This window comes from Leptidea sinapis, chromosome 16 (assembly GCF_905404315.1).
Source record: "Leptidea sinapis chromosome 16, ilLepSina1.1, whole genome shotgun sequence".
NCBI lineage: Eukaryota > Metazoa > Arthropoda > Insecta > Lepidoptera > Pieridae > Leptidea > Leptidea sinapis.
Window position 1 is genome coordinate 12177768 of NC_066280.1, and position 18518 is coordinate 12196285.

An 18518-nucleotide genomic window follows, 5' to 3' on the forward strand; every position below is an offset into this window, starting at 1 on the left:
AAGTAGTGTTCATAGCTCGAAATGCTATACTTTCACCACAAAACATGTCCAAAAACACCATGTTTGCGTGTTTTCTGCTTACTCTTCGCCTTAATAGCACGGTATTATGACACAACGTAATGTAAGTCATGACACAATATCCTTTTAGTCTGAAATTATCAACAGTCTAGTTAAGTTATATAATATTTGTTAAATCAAACCTAAACTCAATATATTTTGGACTCTTTGCAGCCAGCACTATTATTTATTTATTTATACATAACCCGCAGCTCTTGAAAAGAAAAAGAAAATATGAACTGACAGCCAAACATTTTATAGGCCTGAATTTTCATGGAATCGACACAGTAAAACACCTCGATTGTATTCGGACAGATGGTAGTCAGTATATATATAAATGTGTGTGGGTAAGAGTGTGACGGTGGGAATGTGTGTGTGTGTGTATTCGTATTAATGAAAACTTTTTTAACCACAGCAAACTCATATCAGCTCATAAATGCAGGCAACAAATATGCATAAAAGCACTTCGTAGAATATAGCCTAGTGGAAAATGAGGTCACCGAATGACACAATTAGCTCTAGTGTTCGATATTAACTGTATTACATAAGCGCCGGCCAGTACAAAATTAACACGGCGATAAAACCATTTTTATAAAGTGACCGGAGACCGAGAGTAAATCATCGCTTTGACCTATGATCTCATAGGCAACACGTAAGCCTATGTTTTTCGCGACACATTTTCATCTTATCCACAGCAAAAAGATGTCGTAGAAGCCGAAGATGAAAGGGTAGAACAAGTTACAGAATTAGTATATTTGGGTAGCATGTTTACAAGAGACGGAAGATATGAAGGTGATATTGAAAGGAGAGCGACTAAATAAACGGTCAGACTGTGCCAATAGAACGTTAATGTATGGAAGTGAGAGTTGGGTATGGCAGAAGAAGCATAAAAGCAGAATTAACGTAGTTGAGATGCGATCACTGCGTTGTATGTGTGGGGTAAGACTGACAGATGATTCTGAATGCGGTAATACGAGGGCGCTGTGGTTTGAAAGAGGATGTTGTGACAAGGACTGAAAAAGGAATGCTGAAATGGTTTGGACACGTGGAGCGAATGAGTGAAGAAAGAATGACGCATCAAATATATAAGGCAAGTGTGTGTGGGCAAGTCGGTCGCGGGAGACCTCGCAGAACATTCGTCGACCAAATTGGGGACGTTTTGGGAAAAGGTGAGGTCCGAAGCACCCGCAACCGGCGAGCATGTATGAAAAGAGTAATGAATGTAGAGGAAGCGCGTGAGGTTTGTAAGGATAGAAGCAAATGGCATTCTATTGTCTCTGCCTACCCCGACGGGAACAAGGCGTGAGTGTGTGTGTTTGTGTGTGAGAAGTCGAAGATGATGACGACGATATCCTTGATGCTGATTTCAAGATTTCCGTGCGCTCTGGCCAAAGCAAACGTGTGTAAGATTGCAGAATATAAACGCGATTTTAAATAAACAATTAAATAGTGAACTTTGTTCATAATATAGAACGAATTTTAAGTTTTGAACGCTGCCATACCTAGTTGCTGTTGTTCGTATTTGTTCAATGTTTCAAATGAGCTTGACGTTCGACGTTTTCCGTCACAAAATCTATATCAAAGAGAGAAAACGAGAACGGCCGTTCCCAATATACTATCTACAGATAGAGATAAATTACAACCGTCTACTGTCAATAATTAGCTGTCAATAATCTCAAGCTGTCTCAATATACCCGATAAGTCATTCTTATCGTCTTATATTGGGACGCGTGAATTGCAATTTCCATACAAACTCTATCGCTGGTAAGCTATACGCCGCCCCACTGACAGACAGCGTGTACGGATAAGGTGAGTTACCGTCGATAAGTTTATTGGGACAGTAAAGTGAACGATAGTTACGATTTTTATCTCAAGTAAGAGATAGACTGAATATTGGGAACGGCCGTAACTCAGGGGCATTTTGTTGCTGATCAGTCTACTTGATTTTAGCTTAAAGTATAATCAAAGTAGATGGCACAATTGCTCTAAGTATAAAAGTATTAATCTAATTTATCATTTCTATTGTGCATTAAACTCTTATCACACAAGAAGTGAACGTGTTTTAATATTAAATCATTTAAATACTCTCTCTCACCAAGCTACCTTTGAAGTACATATATCCTTTCCAATAAAAAAATATTTATAGAAATCGCTTGGCGCGATATTAAGTTAATCGTAAATTTGTCAGGCACATACTTATAGCAAATTTAAGACTTTTATGGTCTTCTCATGGTTGCCATTGTCAGATCTGGACCACATTGCAATGGCACCACACGGGAAGCACCAGCTTTCAAATAAAAATTATCAAAATCGCTTCACCCAGTAGAAAGTTCTGAGGTAATAAACATACAAAAACATACCCACGAAATGGGAACCACTTCCTTTTTTGAAGTCGGTTAAAAAGGAGTGAACGTGTTTAATTATTGAACCATTTTACACGTGGTAACACCAAAATTATATCTGATTAGATAGATAGCAAAAATATAGAACGCGTGTCCTAGTAGCAACTGATCTTTACAGCCTCGTTAACTATCCACAGGTTTCATTATTTTGAAGAAAATCTGCCACATATCTGCCAGTAGGTAATTAATTAACCCTGTCGCAACCCAACCTCCGCGTCACAGATAACTGTACACTACCGCAGCGGACAACACTCCAGTCATTTGCTCTAAAAATAGTCTCAATCGATCATAACAGAGTTGCGATAGCGACCACAACGCGTCTTGAGCAATGTTTAACCGCGAATCGCTTTAGAAATAAACCAACCGCATTTCTTTAATTTTAAAATCTATAAAAGTGCGTAGACTAGCTTATCTTGTGATTAAGTCCCGATTGTCTTTTATAATACCCGGGGTTTGTTTATAACTAATGTAGTGCAGCAATGAGAAGCCGACCACTGATAGATATTAGTTGAAATACAGATACGACAATTCGGCTAAAGAAAGTGACCCAAACTCGCCGAAAGAAAGCTAGCATACAGAAAAACATTAATAACGGTACGCTTGTTAAAACTTCAACCAATTTAATAAAAATAACTCATGAAAACTTTAACCCGCAGAACTAAAAGCAGAAGTTCAGAGTAAATATCCGCTGCTTAACAACAATGGCCGGCAAACCGAAAGTTTTAATATGCGGCGGTTGAACGGTAGTCCTGGAGAATAGTGATAATCCAAGCTTTTACACACAGCGTAGTTTTTGAATAAGAACCGGCAAACAAATGAACAAAACAGAACACAACACAATGGGTCGTGCGCGGCGGATTCAAGGAAGACCGCGCCATTGCCAAACCGGATTTTTATTGTCCCGTTCTTGCCGATTTTAGCGATATCTGTGCATTTTTGCAAAATAAAATAAACAGCTTTCGAAATATATAACACTAAAATGCATTCAAATGATCTTGAACTAAAAGTCACATACGGCCGTTCCCAATATTCAGTCTATCTCTAACTTGAGATAAAAATCGTAGCTATCGTTGACTTTTCTGTCCCAATAAACTTATCGACGGTAACTCACCTTATGCGTACACGGTGTCTGTCAATGGGACGACGTAAAGCTTACCAGCGATAGAAGTTTGTATGAAAATTGAAATTCACGCGTCCCAATATAAGGCGATAAGAATGACTTATCGGGTATATTGGGACAGCTTCAGATTATTGACCGTAGAAGGTAGTACTTTATATCTATCTGTAGATAGTATATTGGGAACGGCCGTTAATCGGACCAAACTATATACGGATATATTACTGATGACACTGACAATGTGTGGTCAGAAAAAATCGAGGTAATTTCTAAGAAACAACAATTATAGTATACTAGCTTTTACCCGCGACTCGTCCGCGTGAAATAATTACATTGGGCAGCGTTTTTTATGAATTCTTTGCAAATAATACATAATATACAAACTGCTCTCTTCTGATACAGCGGATATCCCTTGTCATTGTGGACAGTCTCTTTTATAGTATTTCCCTGCGACCTTTAATCTCCTATTTCATCCCCATGCAGGTCTAAATTGCTCGAACGAAAGTTTATAAATTAATTCTTATCAAGTGTCTAAATACAAAGCTATTTAATGGTTTTTTCTTCTAAAATGAGGAAATCCTATGCAGACTTTTATCCCTTCCTAACACATTCATGCCCTTTTTTTAACAAATATGGATGCTAATGTCCTTTCTAGATACTTCTTACCTTGACTAGACCTTGTCTAGTCTATTTTTTACTAAATATAATCAAAATAAAATTCGGAATTAGGCGTGAAATTATTACATTCTTGACTTGACGACATGACGATACTCATACGAATTTTCATCCCATATTTCAACCCAACACGTAGGGCGACATTTCAAAAACACTAGATTAAATATTTATTTATTTCATATAAGTGCCTAAATTCAATGTTTTATGGTGTCATCTTCGCTACTGACGAAATTCCATAAAAAACTTCCGTCCCCTATTAAAATACCTCCATTCATTTTTTCGCTACAAGAGGTAGCCTAATCCTATATCCTTTTCCAAGTTCTAGTCTTTAAAGCGTAACAAACAAACTTACATTCACATTTATAATATTAGTAGGGGAAAAAACCATAACAATGGCTTCAACACTTCTCCATATCTAAAAAAAAATCCAACGTACATTTTTTTCTTCAAAGAAGAAAGATATAAATAAAACGTTAAAAAAGTTTTCGAATAATATGCTGCGATAGTATATATAATTCCGATACAAAATTTCCGCTCCCATTCACACAAGGACCCTCTCGACGAAACACGAGAGTCGTTACGCCGCTCCGACGAGGCTCGAGCTTTCGGAACTAATCTAGATTTAAAAAAGCGCTTTATCCGTTGGTACATTTTATTCAGATATTCTGCAAGCGAAGCCGATTTTTCCTCGTGCAATTTTCTTCCAGATTTCAATTTTTGAGTAGATTTATTTTGCTGCAATTTTGATCGTAGCGGAGTATATCTACGGTGTAGGGACCGTGATTTGAACATTAGGAAACTGGACAAACATATTTACGTTCTTTGTATTATTATTGAGATAATTTAGTATTCCAAGTTACTACTAGAGGTGGTGCCCTGAGAAGAATGAAAGAAATCTCATAAATTTTTTATCCTTAAAAAATTATGACTATCTGGTAAGTATTTATGGTCGAACTAATAAGTAAATCAATACCCCCTTATTCATAATGGTCCGCTAACGTCCATAACCTTAAACCGCCGCTAAGGAGTGTTTTTTCTCATTCTGACTTAGGTCAATAGAAGAAGACAGAGTGAGAATTAGCAATGCTTTAAGTTAGCAGACTATTATGAATAAGGGGCTTAAAATAAAACAATGTACGGCCATTATTTACCGGAAAAGCTTAAGTACTTAACACCTAATATTACACCTCACCCAGCACCGGGGCAAACCGAACCGTCATTCAAAAGTCAGACATTAAAATCCACCAAATCGACCGTATGTCCGCGCACACACGACTGAGCCACGTAATGCTTATAAAAATCGTTGTTTCTAAAAACTCGATCGAACTAGGAATTTCGGAGTATATCCGAAAAAACAGTTTTTTCAGTTTTCTTTCGTTCACGATATCTCTCGAACGAATCAACTGATTTTGACCGGATGAGCCGCGATCGACGTGATTTCTCAAGATTAAGAGCTAATTAGTTTTTGGAATCGATCGGTAAAGCCGTTATAAATTCCATAAAAAAAAAAAAACAATTAAAAAAAAATTTTCGATATTTTTGGTTGGTCAAAATCTACCGAATCGGTTCTAATTATATTCAAAATCTAAGTTTGGCCAAGCCCTTTCGAATGGCGCCAATCGCGACGAAATCGGTCAAACCGTTCTAAAGTTATAAGAGGTTTACATACTTTCACACACGCACACACACCCTCAGAGTATAGAAGCTTCCTAGGACCTCAGAAAGTCGAGATCTCATGAAAATTCGATTTTTGCAAAACGGACACTTGTACAGTTGTACTATTATATATATTATTTGAAACGGGGTAGAACCAATAACTTGCCGAAAACTATAAAATTTTCTTAGCTAAGTTATTGGTATTAAATAAAACATAACTATAAACATCATTTCATCAAAACAAGAAGCAATCTCAGGTGCACAAGATGAGTAAGAATGAGAATGCTATCCGTGCCTTGACCCACTCTAGCGAGGATCTGGTTTCTACGGATACAGAAACAGCGGACATTACGACTAGAGCCAGCAATGTCAAAGGAGTGCACGTTGTACAAACAGGTTGTCGGAGTACTTAGAATTATATCTCTTGCGTGGCTCTCTCAGCCTTGACTTACAAGTTTGTTTCAGCTATTAATTTTTGAAGTTATACTTCTTTAGGCGCGTTATGAAAAAATTATGAGTGAAATTTTATGATGCGCGCGCATCACCGACAGCAAAATTTTCTGACGTTTGCGTCATTCGTTATTTTTTTTTTGATTTCTTCGTCTATTATTAGGACAGGCAAACGGTTCAAGACCATACAGCCGTATTCTTTATTTAATAATTAATTATTAATTATAAAAAGTATAACTTCTTGTGCACACATAAATACACACATACTTTATGTATTCTAATTTGTAAGCTCGCAGTTTTTTAGGGTTCCGGAGCCAAATGGCAAAAAACGGAACCATTCTACTTGCATACATTAAGAAGCTGTATAATGGTTGTTTTCATATTTTAATAAAGATTTAGATCTTTATCTTTTAATAAAGATTATAGATTCATCACGGCTGTCTGTCTGTCCGTCCGTATGTCACAGCCACTTTATTCCGAAACTATAAGAACTATACTGTTGAAACTTGGTAAGTAGATGTATTTTGTGAACCGCATTAAGATTTCCACAAAAAAAAATATAATTTTTAATCAAACCCATACGTGTGGGATCTATGAATATGTCTTCAAAAAGGTTTAGGTTGTGGTTTCTAATATGCAAACTTCCACCGAAAATTGGTTTAAACGAGATCTAGTAAGTAGTTTTTTTAATACGTTATACGTATTAAAAAAATACTTACTCGCGTCGCTGAGACAATAATTATCTTGGCAAAACAAACGGTATAACTAGACCACATGAAAATACACACAGCCCTCTGTACTTGAATGTGGACCCAGCCAAGGGTTATTGAACTCTTGTAATTTTTTCTGTACATTTAACTAGATCTTAATCTAACGTTGAGTCAGGGCGCCTACTCCTAAAATCGATATTCGATATATCGTAGCATTAGTCGTGTCGAATTCTACTGGTAGTTACATCGTATTCAATGTCGAACGATGATTGAACGAACGAAACATTTTTCGATATTATCGGTCCTAACCCTACTCTTAGTTGAAAATGTCAGAGACTTTTGACACTTATCAGCGACATAGCATAGATAAATATTTAGTTTTTCAAGGTTTGCGCATAATTCATTCAATCTAACATCGTAAAAAAATCAAAATATTAGGTTACGATGTTGTTACGATAAACGATATGGAATACGAACATTTGTTAGAGTAGGGTAGGTGCGATATATTCGGAGTATTATCGTATCGTTCCGAATATATCGTTGTCGATTTTGCGAGCAGACCTCCAGTCTACATCATTTGAATCGTATTGAACCACAATCACTACGTATTATAAAACAGTGTTCTCCGCCGCGTTTTTATGTCTTTCTGTTCGCGATAAACCATAAACTACTGCACCGTTGTTGTACTGTCTTCACCAGTTGATAGCGTGATTCTCGAGAAAGGTTTTAGAATATGACTTGTTAAGTTTTTGGATAAATTTTTATGCCGTCTGGGAGCTTTCAACGAAAACACTGTCTAAACCCTTTGAGATATAACAAAATATTGTATTGTGGAATTGTATATCTTATATAGTTTTACAGAAAAGTCCGCGATGGCATATGTCTTAAGGATAACATACTAAATCCATTTTAATACTGTAAAAATTGGCAATTATAATGCTGTAATGTAAAAGCTGTTTACACAAATACGATATTAATCCTTATAATATGAAAACTCTTATATAACTATAAAATCATTCAGAAATACGTTTTTGTTTCATTTACATTTAAGATGGATTTAGACTACATTATTCCATCATACCTACATACTACTGAAGGGCGTCTGTCGGGTCCGTTGGTTATAAAATAAAACGAAGTAAACTAACACTGGAACATATATTGATTCATAATTAGTCAGACCGCAGACGATATCACTACAATTATACAAAATAGGAAAATTATTCACAATTGCTTGATAGTTTTGCGGTTATGTTGCTGTTAGTCAGCCCATAACGGCGGCACGGTTATCTCTACAGCTCTCACGGTCCTATCTCAATAAGGGTATAGTTGACAATGAATTAGCAAATCCACTGACGCTCTATACATATGGACATATCATTCGCAGTATGATATTTTCTCCTTAGTCCTGCACCAACGCAAGCAACAAGCCTAAGTGTGCTATAAAAAAGTGCTAGAATAAGCTTATTTTATTAATATAAGCTGGGTTAGCAAAAAGCGTAAATATTTAAGTAAAACGAATATTTTTTTTTTTCATTAATTATGGTACAATTATTGACAAGTATTCACATCTCTTTCTCTCCCGCTTGTCAGAATGAGACAGATGAAAGGACGCGACAAGCACACAGTCATAAATTGAAACTATAGAGTCGCTCTTTTTTTAAAGGCCCTTTGAAAAATATTGTATTTTGTGTACAGAAAGTCATTGCCAGTGATAAAGGGCTTATAAGAAAGTGAACCATTAAAAACTAGTGCTATTTACACGGTATCACAGACGTACCGTAACCTAGTAATAATTAATACATATTTACACCGCAAATCTATAAAAGCTAATCTTTTTCATCTTTTCAGCACACGAGACAGTGAAAGAGAATTGGCGCCAGTTGATAGCAATAGAGAGATGTGAAGAGTTTTACAAACTAAATAAGTCGAGTGGCATTTGCTCTACTCTACTAAAAGATTGAAGAGTTTAAAAATTCATACTCATAAAGTATGAAAAAACTTTTTTAACATTAAAAGTATTGAAATCTCTTTTGAAAGTCAATAAATTTTGTCAATTTAGTCAAATTGGCGCACATATAAAAGTCCAATTAGCCATATTAACAATTTGACAAAAGCTGTCATAAAATGCCAAAATGTATCTTTTTGGCATTGTATGACAGCTTGGAAAAGACGTCTATGTCTCAAAGACAAAATTTTACAAATTAAATTAATTTCAGAGAACTTTTCATTTTAATAAGTTTCCCGAATTATTTTATGTAAATAAAAATATTCTATTTGAGTGGTTGTCTCTCTCATTATACCTTTTTATCTTAACTTATTAGATCCACATACATTTAGAGCGTTAAGGAGTAACAAATATACGCATAAACCAATAAATAAACATACAAAGTTTCGCCTTTAAAATATGAGTGTGATTTTTGATTAAAAACGTAAAAAACCTCCGACTGAACAGATCTTGATCAGTAAATACGGACAGACTGACAAACGTAACACAATAACAAAATACCAACTGCTACTCCACTGATGTCACTGTCCAAATCGGGTTCTAAATTCATAATACGCAGCATAAAATGAAAAAGTGTTTACATTGCTGCCTATTGACCAGTAATATTTTAAACAACTGGACTAAAAGCAGAAATGTATAGACATAGCAGTCGATGGTGATTATGGTGTCATTTGTGGCATGTGCCATATTTCGGCTTTGATTTTGTATGACGTGCATTATCTATATGTATAGAACGTCATTGAGCAAATCAAATATTAATATTTTACCACCCGGTAACATTATCTGTGGACCTGTCGTCGATGACGTCACACCGTCGCTTTGTTACGGTGTGCAAAACAAGCATCGCATAGAACACACAGAAAGTAATTATTCTTTAAAAAAAATATTTAATGTTCAGTTTATACTTTGTTATAATTTTATTACCTACTAGCTGATACCCGCAACTTTGTCCGCGTAAACACATGAATAAGCACGTAGTACTTATAAATATCTTTGTTTCTTAAAACTTTATTAACTTTATATTAAATGAAGACATCGCCATATTTTATCAATTTACATAAAAATACTTTGATAGATAGTCAACAACTGTAAGTAATCCACCAACTATAGTTACATAAAATTAAGTTTATTTTTTACCTCCAGAGAAAGTTAGAAAGATATAAAAATTCTAATTAGCACGAAGCTGTGGAATGAGCTTCCTTGTGCGGTGTTTCCGGGACGATACGACATGGGTACCTTCAAGAAAAGCGCGTACACCTTCCTTAAAGGCCGGCAACGCTCTTGTGATTCCTCTGGTGTTGCAGGAGAGTGTGGGCGGCGGTGATCACTTAACACCAGGTGACCCGTACGCTCGTTTGTCCTCCTATTCCATAAAAAAAAAAAAAAAAATAGTTATTCATTTTTAAACTATTATTTGATTTCTGAACGACGGGGGACACATCAAAGGAAAATCAAAATTGTTGTTTTTATTTCATTCCGAGCATTTTTCATATTCGTTCACCTTTTAAACCTTCCCTGGACTTAGCTTCGACTTGGTACGGGTCTACCATACTTAATACTACGTCTAAAATCAGCTTCGATCTTTTAGCCGCTAGTGAATAACAGCCGGAATAAATACATACACGATACATTAAATAGTATTCTAAATTTATTTATATAATACTCGAATGTAATATAACAACAATCCGTGGAAAAGAAGATTGAGCTAATTATCCACGGAAACTTGAAGCCATTTCAACGGACATCTTCAATCATTATCAGGTCAGCGGTCAAATGTATCAACAGATACCGGAAATTCGGCATTTTATTAAAACCACCAAGGTTCGACTTATGAGGTGTCTTGTGTTTCCAATCTTCCTCTACGGGGCTGAAACCTGGTCACCTAGACTTCAAGACCGCCGCAAAATTGATGCCTTAGACATGTGGTGTTGGAGACGACGCCTGAAGATCCCTTGGACGGCTTTCCGAACCAACAATTCCATCTTAAAAGAACTGAAGATAAAAGAAAGGCTATCGTCGACTGTGCAACTACGAATTCTGAAGTTCTTTGGTCACATCTCCAGAAATGAAGGATCGATTGAGCGGTTGATAGTGCAGGGGAAGGTGGAGGGGAAAAGAGCGAGGACGCTCACCCACACGATGGACGGACCTTATCAAAACAGTGACCCAGACACCTATTGTGGAGTGCTCCCGTAATTCTGCAAACCGTCAAAAGTAGAGGAGCATCGCGAGAGAGGCAGTGCGACCCATAACTGTGGAGACCAACGGCGACTAATGTTGCGTCATCTTGGCAACCACGACCACTCTGACAAGAGTGAACGATTGAGAAGAAGAATTAAAACCACAGACGAATAAAACTCATTACAATATAAATATCTCCCTAGCTAATCAAAAACACGGATTCAAAAGTTCAAAAAGACGCCAGACCAATTAGGGGCTGGTCATGTTTTTGTGGTTACCAGACGAGAGGCAAGTATTAAGGCGGAATTTTTCAGAAATCGATACGTGTGTTTACCGAGCTAATGGAGCTGGCGGTGGGAGGGCAACGAACCCCGTGCTTTACTTCCACTGCCATATAATCATATTAATTTTGTGACGGATTTGATAAGGTCACCTTTAAATTCCAATATTTTTATTAAAAATAGGATGTGACATTACTTATTGATAGTCAAAACTACCACCCATTCCAAAAATAATGCCTCAGACCTGAGAAGAATGGGCGCAACAAACTCAGCGGGCTTTTTTTTCATCAAAAAATATGTTTACAAAGTAATATTGTACAATTAAACATATCATTTAATAGCCTAAGGGCGGTCCCTCTTTTCCCAATCTGTGCATCATTAAGAAAGTCATTTATGTTATAGTAACCTTTACCACACAAACGTTTCTTAACAATAATTCTTTTTGAACACTTACTGGGATGTTGTTGTTGTAAAAGCATAATGTACATCGCCCCATAAAAGACTTACTAACTCGACTTAGCCGAGTAGTAGACATTATAAAAAAAAATACGTTTACTTTATCCTCTATTTTTCTTAATATGGTCTGCTGGCAAGACAAATTTTTTTATTCTAGTGTTAAAATATAACGAGAGTCAAAACAATTAAAATATTCTTCTCATAATATGACAAATTAAAATAGTAAATTGCTTTGAACGATTTTGCCCAGTCGTTATCACACTTACGTGTTTAATTAGGCTTAAAAGGGATTAATTACCACGCGTCCCCTTGGTAATGTCGTAACTATATTACTGCCGGCGTACATTATGGTGCGTACAGATTGGTTAAATTTATCGGGCAATGAAAGAATTCGCCGGACACATCGCTGCAATGTATCATGAAGTTTGGACGTATTGTGCGCGCGAAACGAGCATTACAAGCCGCGTTCGGAGCGACCCGTGATTTGTCGGTTTCGGACGAACACAAAGGGGACCGTTCGCGGCTGAATGACTTCGTAGTGAGGTAGTGAATGCGCGGCATGAGCGCTATGCATCCTAGCTTGCAGCAAACATGCAATGAGAGGTAGATTATTACATTTCATGTTACGTTCAACCAGTTTGTACGCACCTTTACTTACAACCTATATATTTCGCCGATGAGAACGCATAAGATTAGAAAATCAAAAAAAAAAAACAAATAAACGAATAACATATGCAAGTTCAACTTATCGCGTGCGAGAAATGTAGTTTCTTCCGTGTTTTAATGAGAAACTGCTACAATAACATTAGAATACAAAGGTAAATTTCGCCACTATATACAAGACTATAATAGCTCAGATGGGACATTGGGTGATCCGGAAAGCAGACCCCGGATCGAATCCAGATGTCCTACAAATTTTGTATCTTCTCAAAAATCCGAGCTAGGCTCGGTTGTCCAGGTACTAGTAATTATCATTTTTCCTCCGCCATTCTTCGTATACGGAACACAAAAACCGGAATTCAATCTGTAATTTCCGCTTTATACCACAATGTTAGAAGTTAAAAAGAATTGTACGTCTCACGAATTGACTACGCAGTTATGATAATCGTAAGTCGCACCCTGGTTTTAAAGCTCGAAATGAAATCCAATGACCTACAAACCGAGTTAAACGGTAATCATTTTATAACGAATGCGACTGTGTTGTACAATATCGCACAATGGCGTGTTATTTTGCGCCGAAATATTGCAAAACGGCCAAGCACGAGTGATAATTCATGCACCTATGGGTGTTATTAGCTTTCTTAGTCAAACTGAACATGGTTTGATATGCCGACATATCGGAAGCCCATCAATGAATGGTCTGGCTACCGGAACCCGGAACGTCAAATAGTGGATCTATATTGTTTAAGTCACGCTGAACCTTTGTCGGCCTACCCATAGCAAAAAATACTATTAAATATTTATGACAACGAAAAACAATGAAATGTTATAGTTTACCTGATAAATGACACTAAAACGTGACAAAAAAAAAATTATCAAGATTGTTTGCTGCCGATTCATGAAGTGATGATTGTTTATAATTCGTGTATGCACCCACAGAAAAAGCTATAGCCTAGTTTGGGGCTAGATTATATGTGTGAATTTTTTTTTATGGAAGAGGAGGACAAACGAGCGTACGGGTCACCTGTTGTTAAGTGATCACCGCCGCCCACAATCTCTTGCAACACCAGAGGAATCACAGGAGCGTTGCCCGCCTTTAAGGAAGGTGTACGCGCTTTTGTTGAAGGTACCCATGTCGTATCGTCCCGGGAACACCGCACAAGGAAGTTCATTCCACAGCTTTGTAGTACGTGGAAGAAAGCTCCTTGTAAACCGCACTGTGGAGGACCGCCACACATCTAGATGGTGGGGATGATACGATAACTTGTGGCGTGTCGTGCGAAGGTGGAATTCGGCGGCAGGAATCAGGTTAAACAGCTCTGCGGAACACTCCCCGTGATAAATGCGGTAGAAGATACACACAATGAAGCGACGTCTCTACGCAACGCCAAGTGATCCAGCCGTTCACAGAGCACTGGGTCCCCGACAATTCGAGCAACTCCGCGTTGCAACTGATTATAAATGCTTCAATTATTACAATATGAGCATTGCCAAAAAAAAAAGCCGTATTCGTGTGATATCTGTGGTAAGAGTTTCAATCAATCAAGTGAATTGAAGATGCATAAAAGAATACACACTGGTGAAAAGCCGTATTCGTGTCATGTGTGTGGTAAGAATATCAGTCGATCTGGTTGTTTGAACAAGCATAGAAGAATACATACTGGTGAAAAGCCGTATGCGTGTAAAGTTTGTAACTTAGCAGCCGTCCTTGAGTGCACGATTTTCTTCACAAATTCGTGAATTGTCATTTGTTTAAAAACGCTCTCTCTCGCTGGAACTTGAAGCCTCTTCCCGATCACCGTCCCGTCAGTACGGTTTGCATATTCATTACAGTTAGTTACATGTCGCGATATATTCATACTATTACTGCTTTGTTTTTGAAGTTTTATTGCTACAGTTTGACTTTTGTTGTTAATAGTTCTACCAGAAAAATAAATACTTTTTTAACTTAACCCAGATTCTTTCATTGATCTGCCGCAGACCTGAGAAGAATGGGCGCAAGAAACTCGGCAGGCTTTTTTTTAAATATAAAATATGGATTACAGTGTGATATCGTACAATAAACATTTATAATTAAAGAGCTTGAGGGTGTTCACTTTATTCCCAATTCGTTGTGTCATTAAGAAAATCGTTTATGCTATAATAAGCTTTCCCACACAAACGTTTTTTAACAAGTCTTTTAAATTTCGTAACACAATTTGTTTTGTACATTTTCTGGGATTATATTGTAGAAGCATATACATCGCCCAACAAAAGACTTACTAACTCGACCCAACCGAGTAGTAGACATAACAAGTTTATGTTAACTAGAAAATTCCTCAATGTGCTTATGAACATACAGAACACAATCAAAAATGTATTGAGAAGCAACAGTCAAAATGTTTATTTCTTTAAATTTTTCTCTTAATGATTCTTTAGGACCTAGGTTATAAAACGCGCGGATAGCCCTCTTCTGCAGCACAAAGATGTATAGGCCGCACTGCCCCATAACAATATACCATAGGACATAATACTATGAAAATAACTAAAGTATACTAATCTCGCCGTATCTATGTCAGTTAACCGTCTAATTTTCTTAACCGCATATGCTGCAGAAGTAAGCCTATTCGCCAATCCTTCAATATGGGGGCCCCACTGCAATTTGGAATCAAGAGTAATGCCAAGAAATACAGCAGATCCCACTGGTTTTACCACCTGTCCCTTAATAAAATATTCGCATCTACATTTTTGACATCAATCAATCTATAATAGTGAAAAAATAAATAGTTGTTTACTTATTAATAATAATATCCTAGTGATGCTTGTTGTGCACACCGTAAGAATGTGACGATGTGACGTCATCAACGTCAGATCCAGAGATTATAAGATAGTAGATTCGCCGGACCATACAGAGACAAAATATTGAGACCTCTTTTGATAGGTTTAGAACATAGTTTCTCAACCTTATTTTGCTCACCGCCCACTTTGAGAATATGTTTTTTTCTAGAGTATTGGAACGAAGTTCCTTACGGCAGGCTTGGAGGGGATAGGGAATTTGCTGCGCGACCGAACTGAAAAAAATGTGATAGTAAAACCGTAAGAAAAAATCCGTGGAAAAGACGTGCGCAGGCGCGACAGTCGCATACACAAGCGAGTAGTGTATATATTATTATACTAGCTGCCCCGACAGACGTTGTTCTGTAGATAGTAAAAAAACAATTGTTTTATATTTCAAAACATCAAAAATTATTTCGTAAATATGCTCCCTGTTGTTAGAATGAAATTGTTTCACAGCGGAACTGTCAAACCACGCGTCACTAAATTCTCTCATAGAAAATATGTCCATACAAAACAAATATTGAAAATAAAAATATTTATGGGTCCCAATCGAAATAAAAACTACCCTATCTCTCAAGTTGGACCAAACTGCACTCCATGAAGTAATCACCATTAAAATCCGTTCATTAGATTAGGAGTCCATTGAGGACAAACATTGTGACACGAGATTTATATATATTAAGATGATAACGATTATAGCAATATTAGAACGATTTTTTTTGCAATTTGTGTCGATTCTACATTAGCCGAAGGAACTTCGTTCCTACCTCCCACGACACCACATCATGTTTTTTCATGTATTTTTTTGCCTTTTTAGACTATATTTTTTAATCTACCCACGCCCAAAGTCTCAAACGCCCACAAAGGGGGCGTTATCGCCCACGTTGAGAACTTATGGTTTAGAATTAAGATATCTTAGTAATATGCCGTATGTGTAATATGTGTACATAAGCTACTTACTTGGGTGCCGGCTCCCCCTCGGCTTCGCACTCGATGATGAAGGGCTTGTCCACCTCGCCCGGCTGCGCCACCTGGAACAGCAGCTCCTCCACCGTGGGCTGCTTCACGATCCGCGGCGGTGACGTCACTGGCAACACCACAATCGTTATAAAAGGGTATATTTGTGTCACCCAGGGACTTGCATAGGTTTTCTAGCAAGATGGGCACTGTGGATGGACGTTCAGCTGGTGGTAATTGCTACGCCCTACCCATTACAATTCAGTGCCGCTCAGGTTTTTGAATAACCCAAAAATTCTGAGCGGCACTACAATTGCGCTCGTCTCCTTGAGACGTAAGATGTTAAGTCTCATTTGCCCAGTAATTTCACTAGCTACGGCGCCCTTCAGACCGAAACACAGAAATGTTTACAAATTACTGCTTCACGACAGAAATAGGCGCCGTTGTGGTACCCATAATCTAGCCGGCTTTTTGTGCAAAGAAGCCTCCCACTGGTATCGATCTAACTAGTCGTAGGCATTCAATAGAAGTCTGGCAATAAGATAGTGCTCTAACCAAGTCAAACCGTTTCGGAGGAGTTCAAAGTTTAACACCATGACACGAGAATTTTATATGTTAGATATACAATTTTTATTAAATTACGTACTATATGATATTTCATTCCAGTTCCAAATTTAAATGCCTTAACGATCGCGTTTATTACGTATTTAACCCCTTTCCAACTAAACTTGAATACCAAATTCTTTTTGAACCTGCGCTCGCCTATTCATAGCATCCTTTGAGAGAGCTAGCCCATTCATGATGTAGGCCAGAGTGCTAACAGTATGTAATTCATTCCATGCATTATTTTGCATTCATTGTTCCTCTTTGTTTGCAGGGGGCATCCTTTTATCATACTTAGTGTAGAAACTCCTGCAAACTGAATACTTCAGGCACATAGAAATAGTTGAAAACCCATTTTACATTTGCATAGTTTGCAAATTTATAAATTTTAAAAAGGTTTACTAATAGGGGCAACATTTCTCAAGCGCACACTTAGCATGCTAACGTCGTTTTTATTATAATAAATGAGAGAGTGCTAGTGCGGTGGCGGGGTGATCCTGTTGCCAGGGACTCGGTTTCAGATTCTTAAAAGTTATTGTGTATATATATATGTATGGATATATACATGTTTATTTATTTATTATCGCTTATAAAATGCTCACAGAATACCTTTATTGATTTATGGTGTATGCGGATGATGCAGCTACTGTACTCAATAACTTTTGTATTAATTTACATTTATTTTTTTGACTTACTCATGTAAGACATTGACTATTTGACGTTTGAGTGTGTTTGTTGCATCATTTTACATATTATATTGTAATTGAAATGATCTGTAAATCTTGATATAAAAGAGTGGCAATGAGTTTCTTGCTACTTCTTCTCATTAGCTCAACCCGTTACGAAGTAGCGGTAGATTCAATAAGAAAAATATTTTATTTTTTTTGACATTCATAAATGTCATTTTCGTGACCTACTTGAATAAACTGATTTTGATTTGATTTGCATTCAACATCACGAAACGAAATCAAGGCAAGAATGTCATCTGAGTTTGGGCAAAACGTACTACAATCAGTCATTACTATACATAGGATAATACGGCAGATGATTGAACATTATATTCCAGCAGAGATAAACATCTGCAGTGGTACCTAGATATTCACCAGTGGGAGGCTCCTTTGCACGGGATACCACCTAGATTATGGGTACCACAACGGCACTTACTTCTACGGTGAAGCAGTAATGTGTAACCTGTCTTTTGGCCTGAAGGGCAACATAGCTAGTAAAATTACTGGGCAATGAGATTTAACATATTATGTCTCAAGGTACCGAGGGCAATTGTAGTGCCACTCAGAATTGTTTTGGGGTTTTCAAGAATCCTGAGCAGCACTGCATTGTATTGGGCAGGTCGTAATATATTCAATGATTTGTTGCTCAAATAGTTTGTAATGAGGATTACAAGTGTGCTGTGGTCTGAAAGATGTTGTGACAAGGACTGTAAAAGGAATGCTGAAATGGTTTGGACACATGGAGCGAATGAGTTAAGAAAGA

At 37.2% G+C, this 18518-nt stretch overlaps 1 protein-coding gene and 1 long non-coding RNA gene across 5 annotated transcripts in view; one reads left to right on the top strand and one right to left on the bottom strand.

Moving 5' to 3' along the window:
* The window catches only part of LOC126968782 (uncharacterized), a 559194-nt gene that overhangs the window by 506131 nt on the left and 34545 nt on the right, over positions 1 to 18518 (top strand). The gene's annotated exons all lie outside the window — the stretch shown is intronic.
* Positions 1 to 18518, bottom strand: part of LOC126968665 (neuroglian) — an 87029-nt gene that overhangs the window by 65104 nt on the left and 3407 nt on the right. For all 4 annotated transcript variants that reach the window (XR_007730268.1, XM_050813697.1, XM_050813696.1 and 1 more), the window contains one exon: positions 16428 to 16554. Coding sequence is in view for 3 of the 4 variants with exons in the window: in XM_050813697.1 (XP_050669654.1) it covers positions 16428 to 16554 (127 nt within the window). In the remaining variant the exon portion in view is untranslated. The remainder of the gene's footprint in view (positions 1 to 16427; positions 16555 to 18518) is intronic.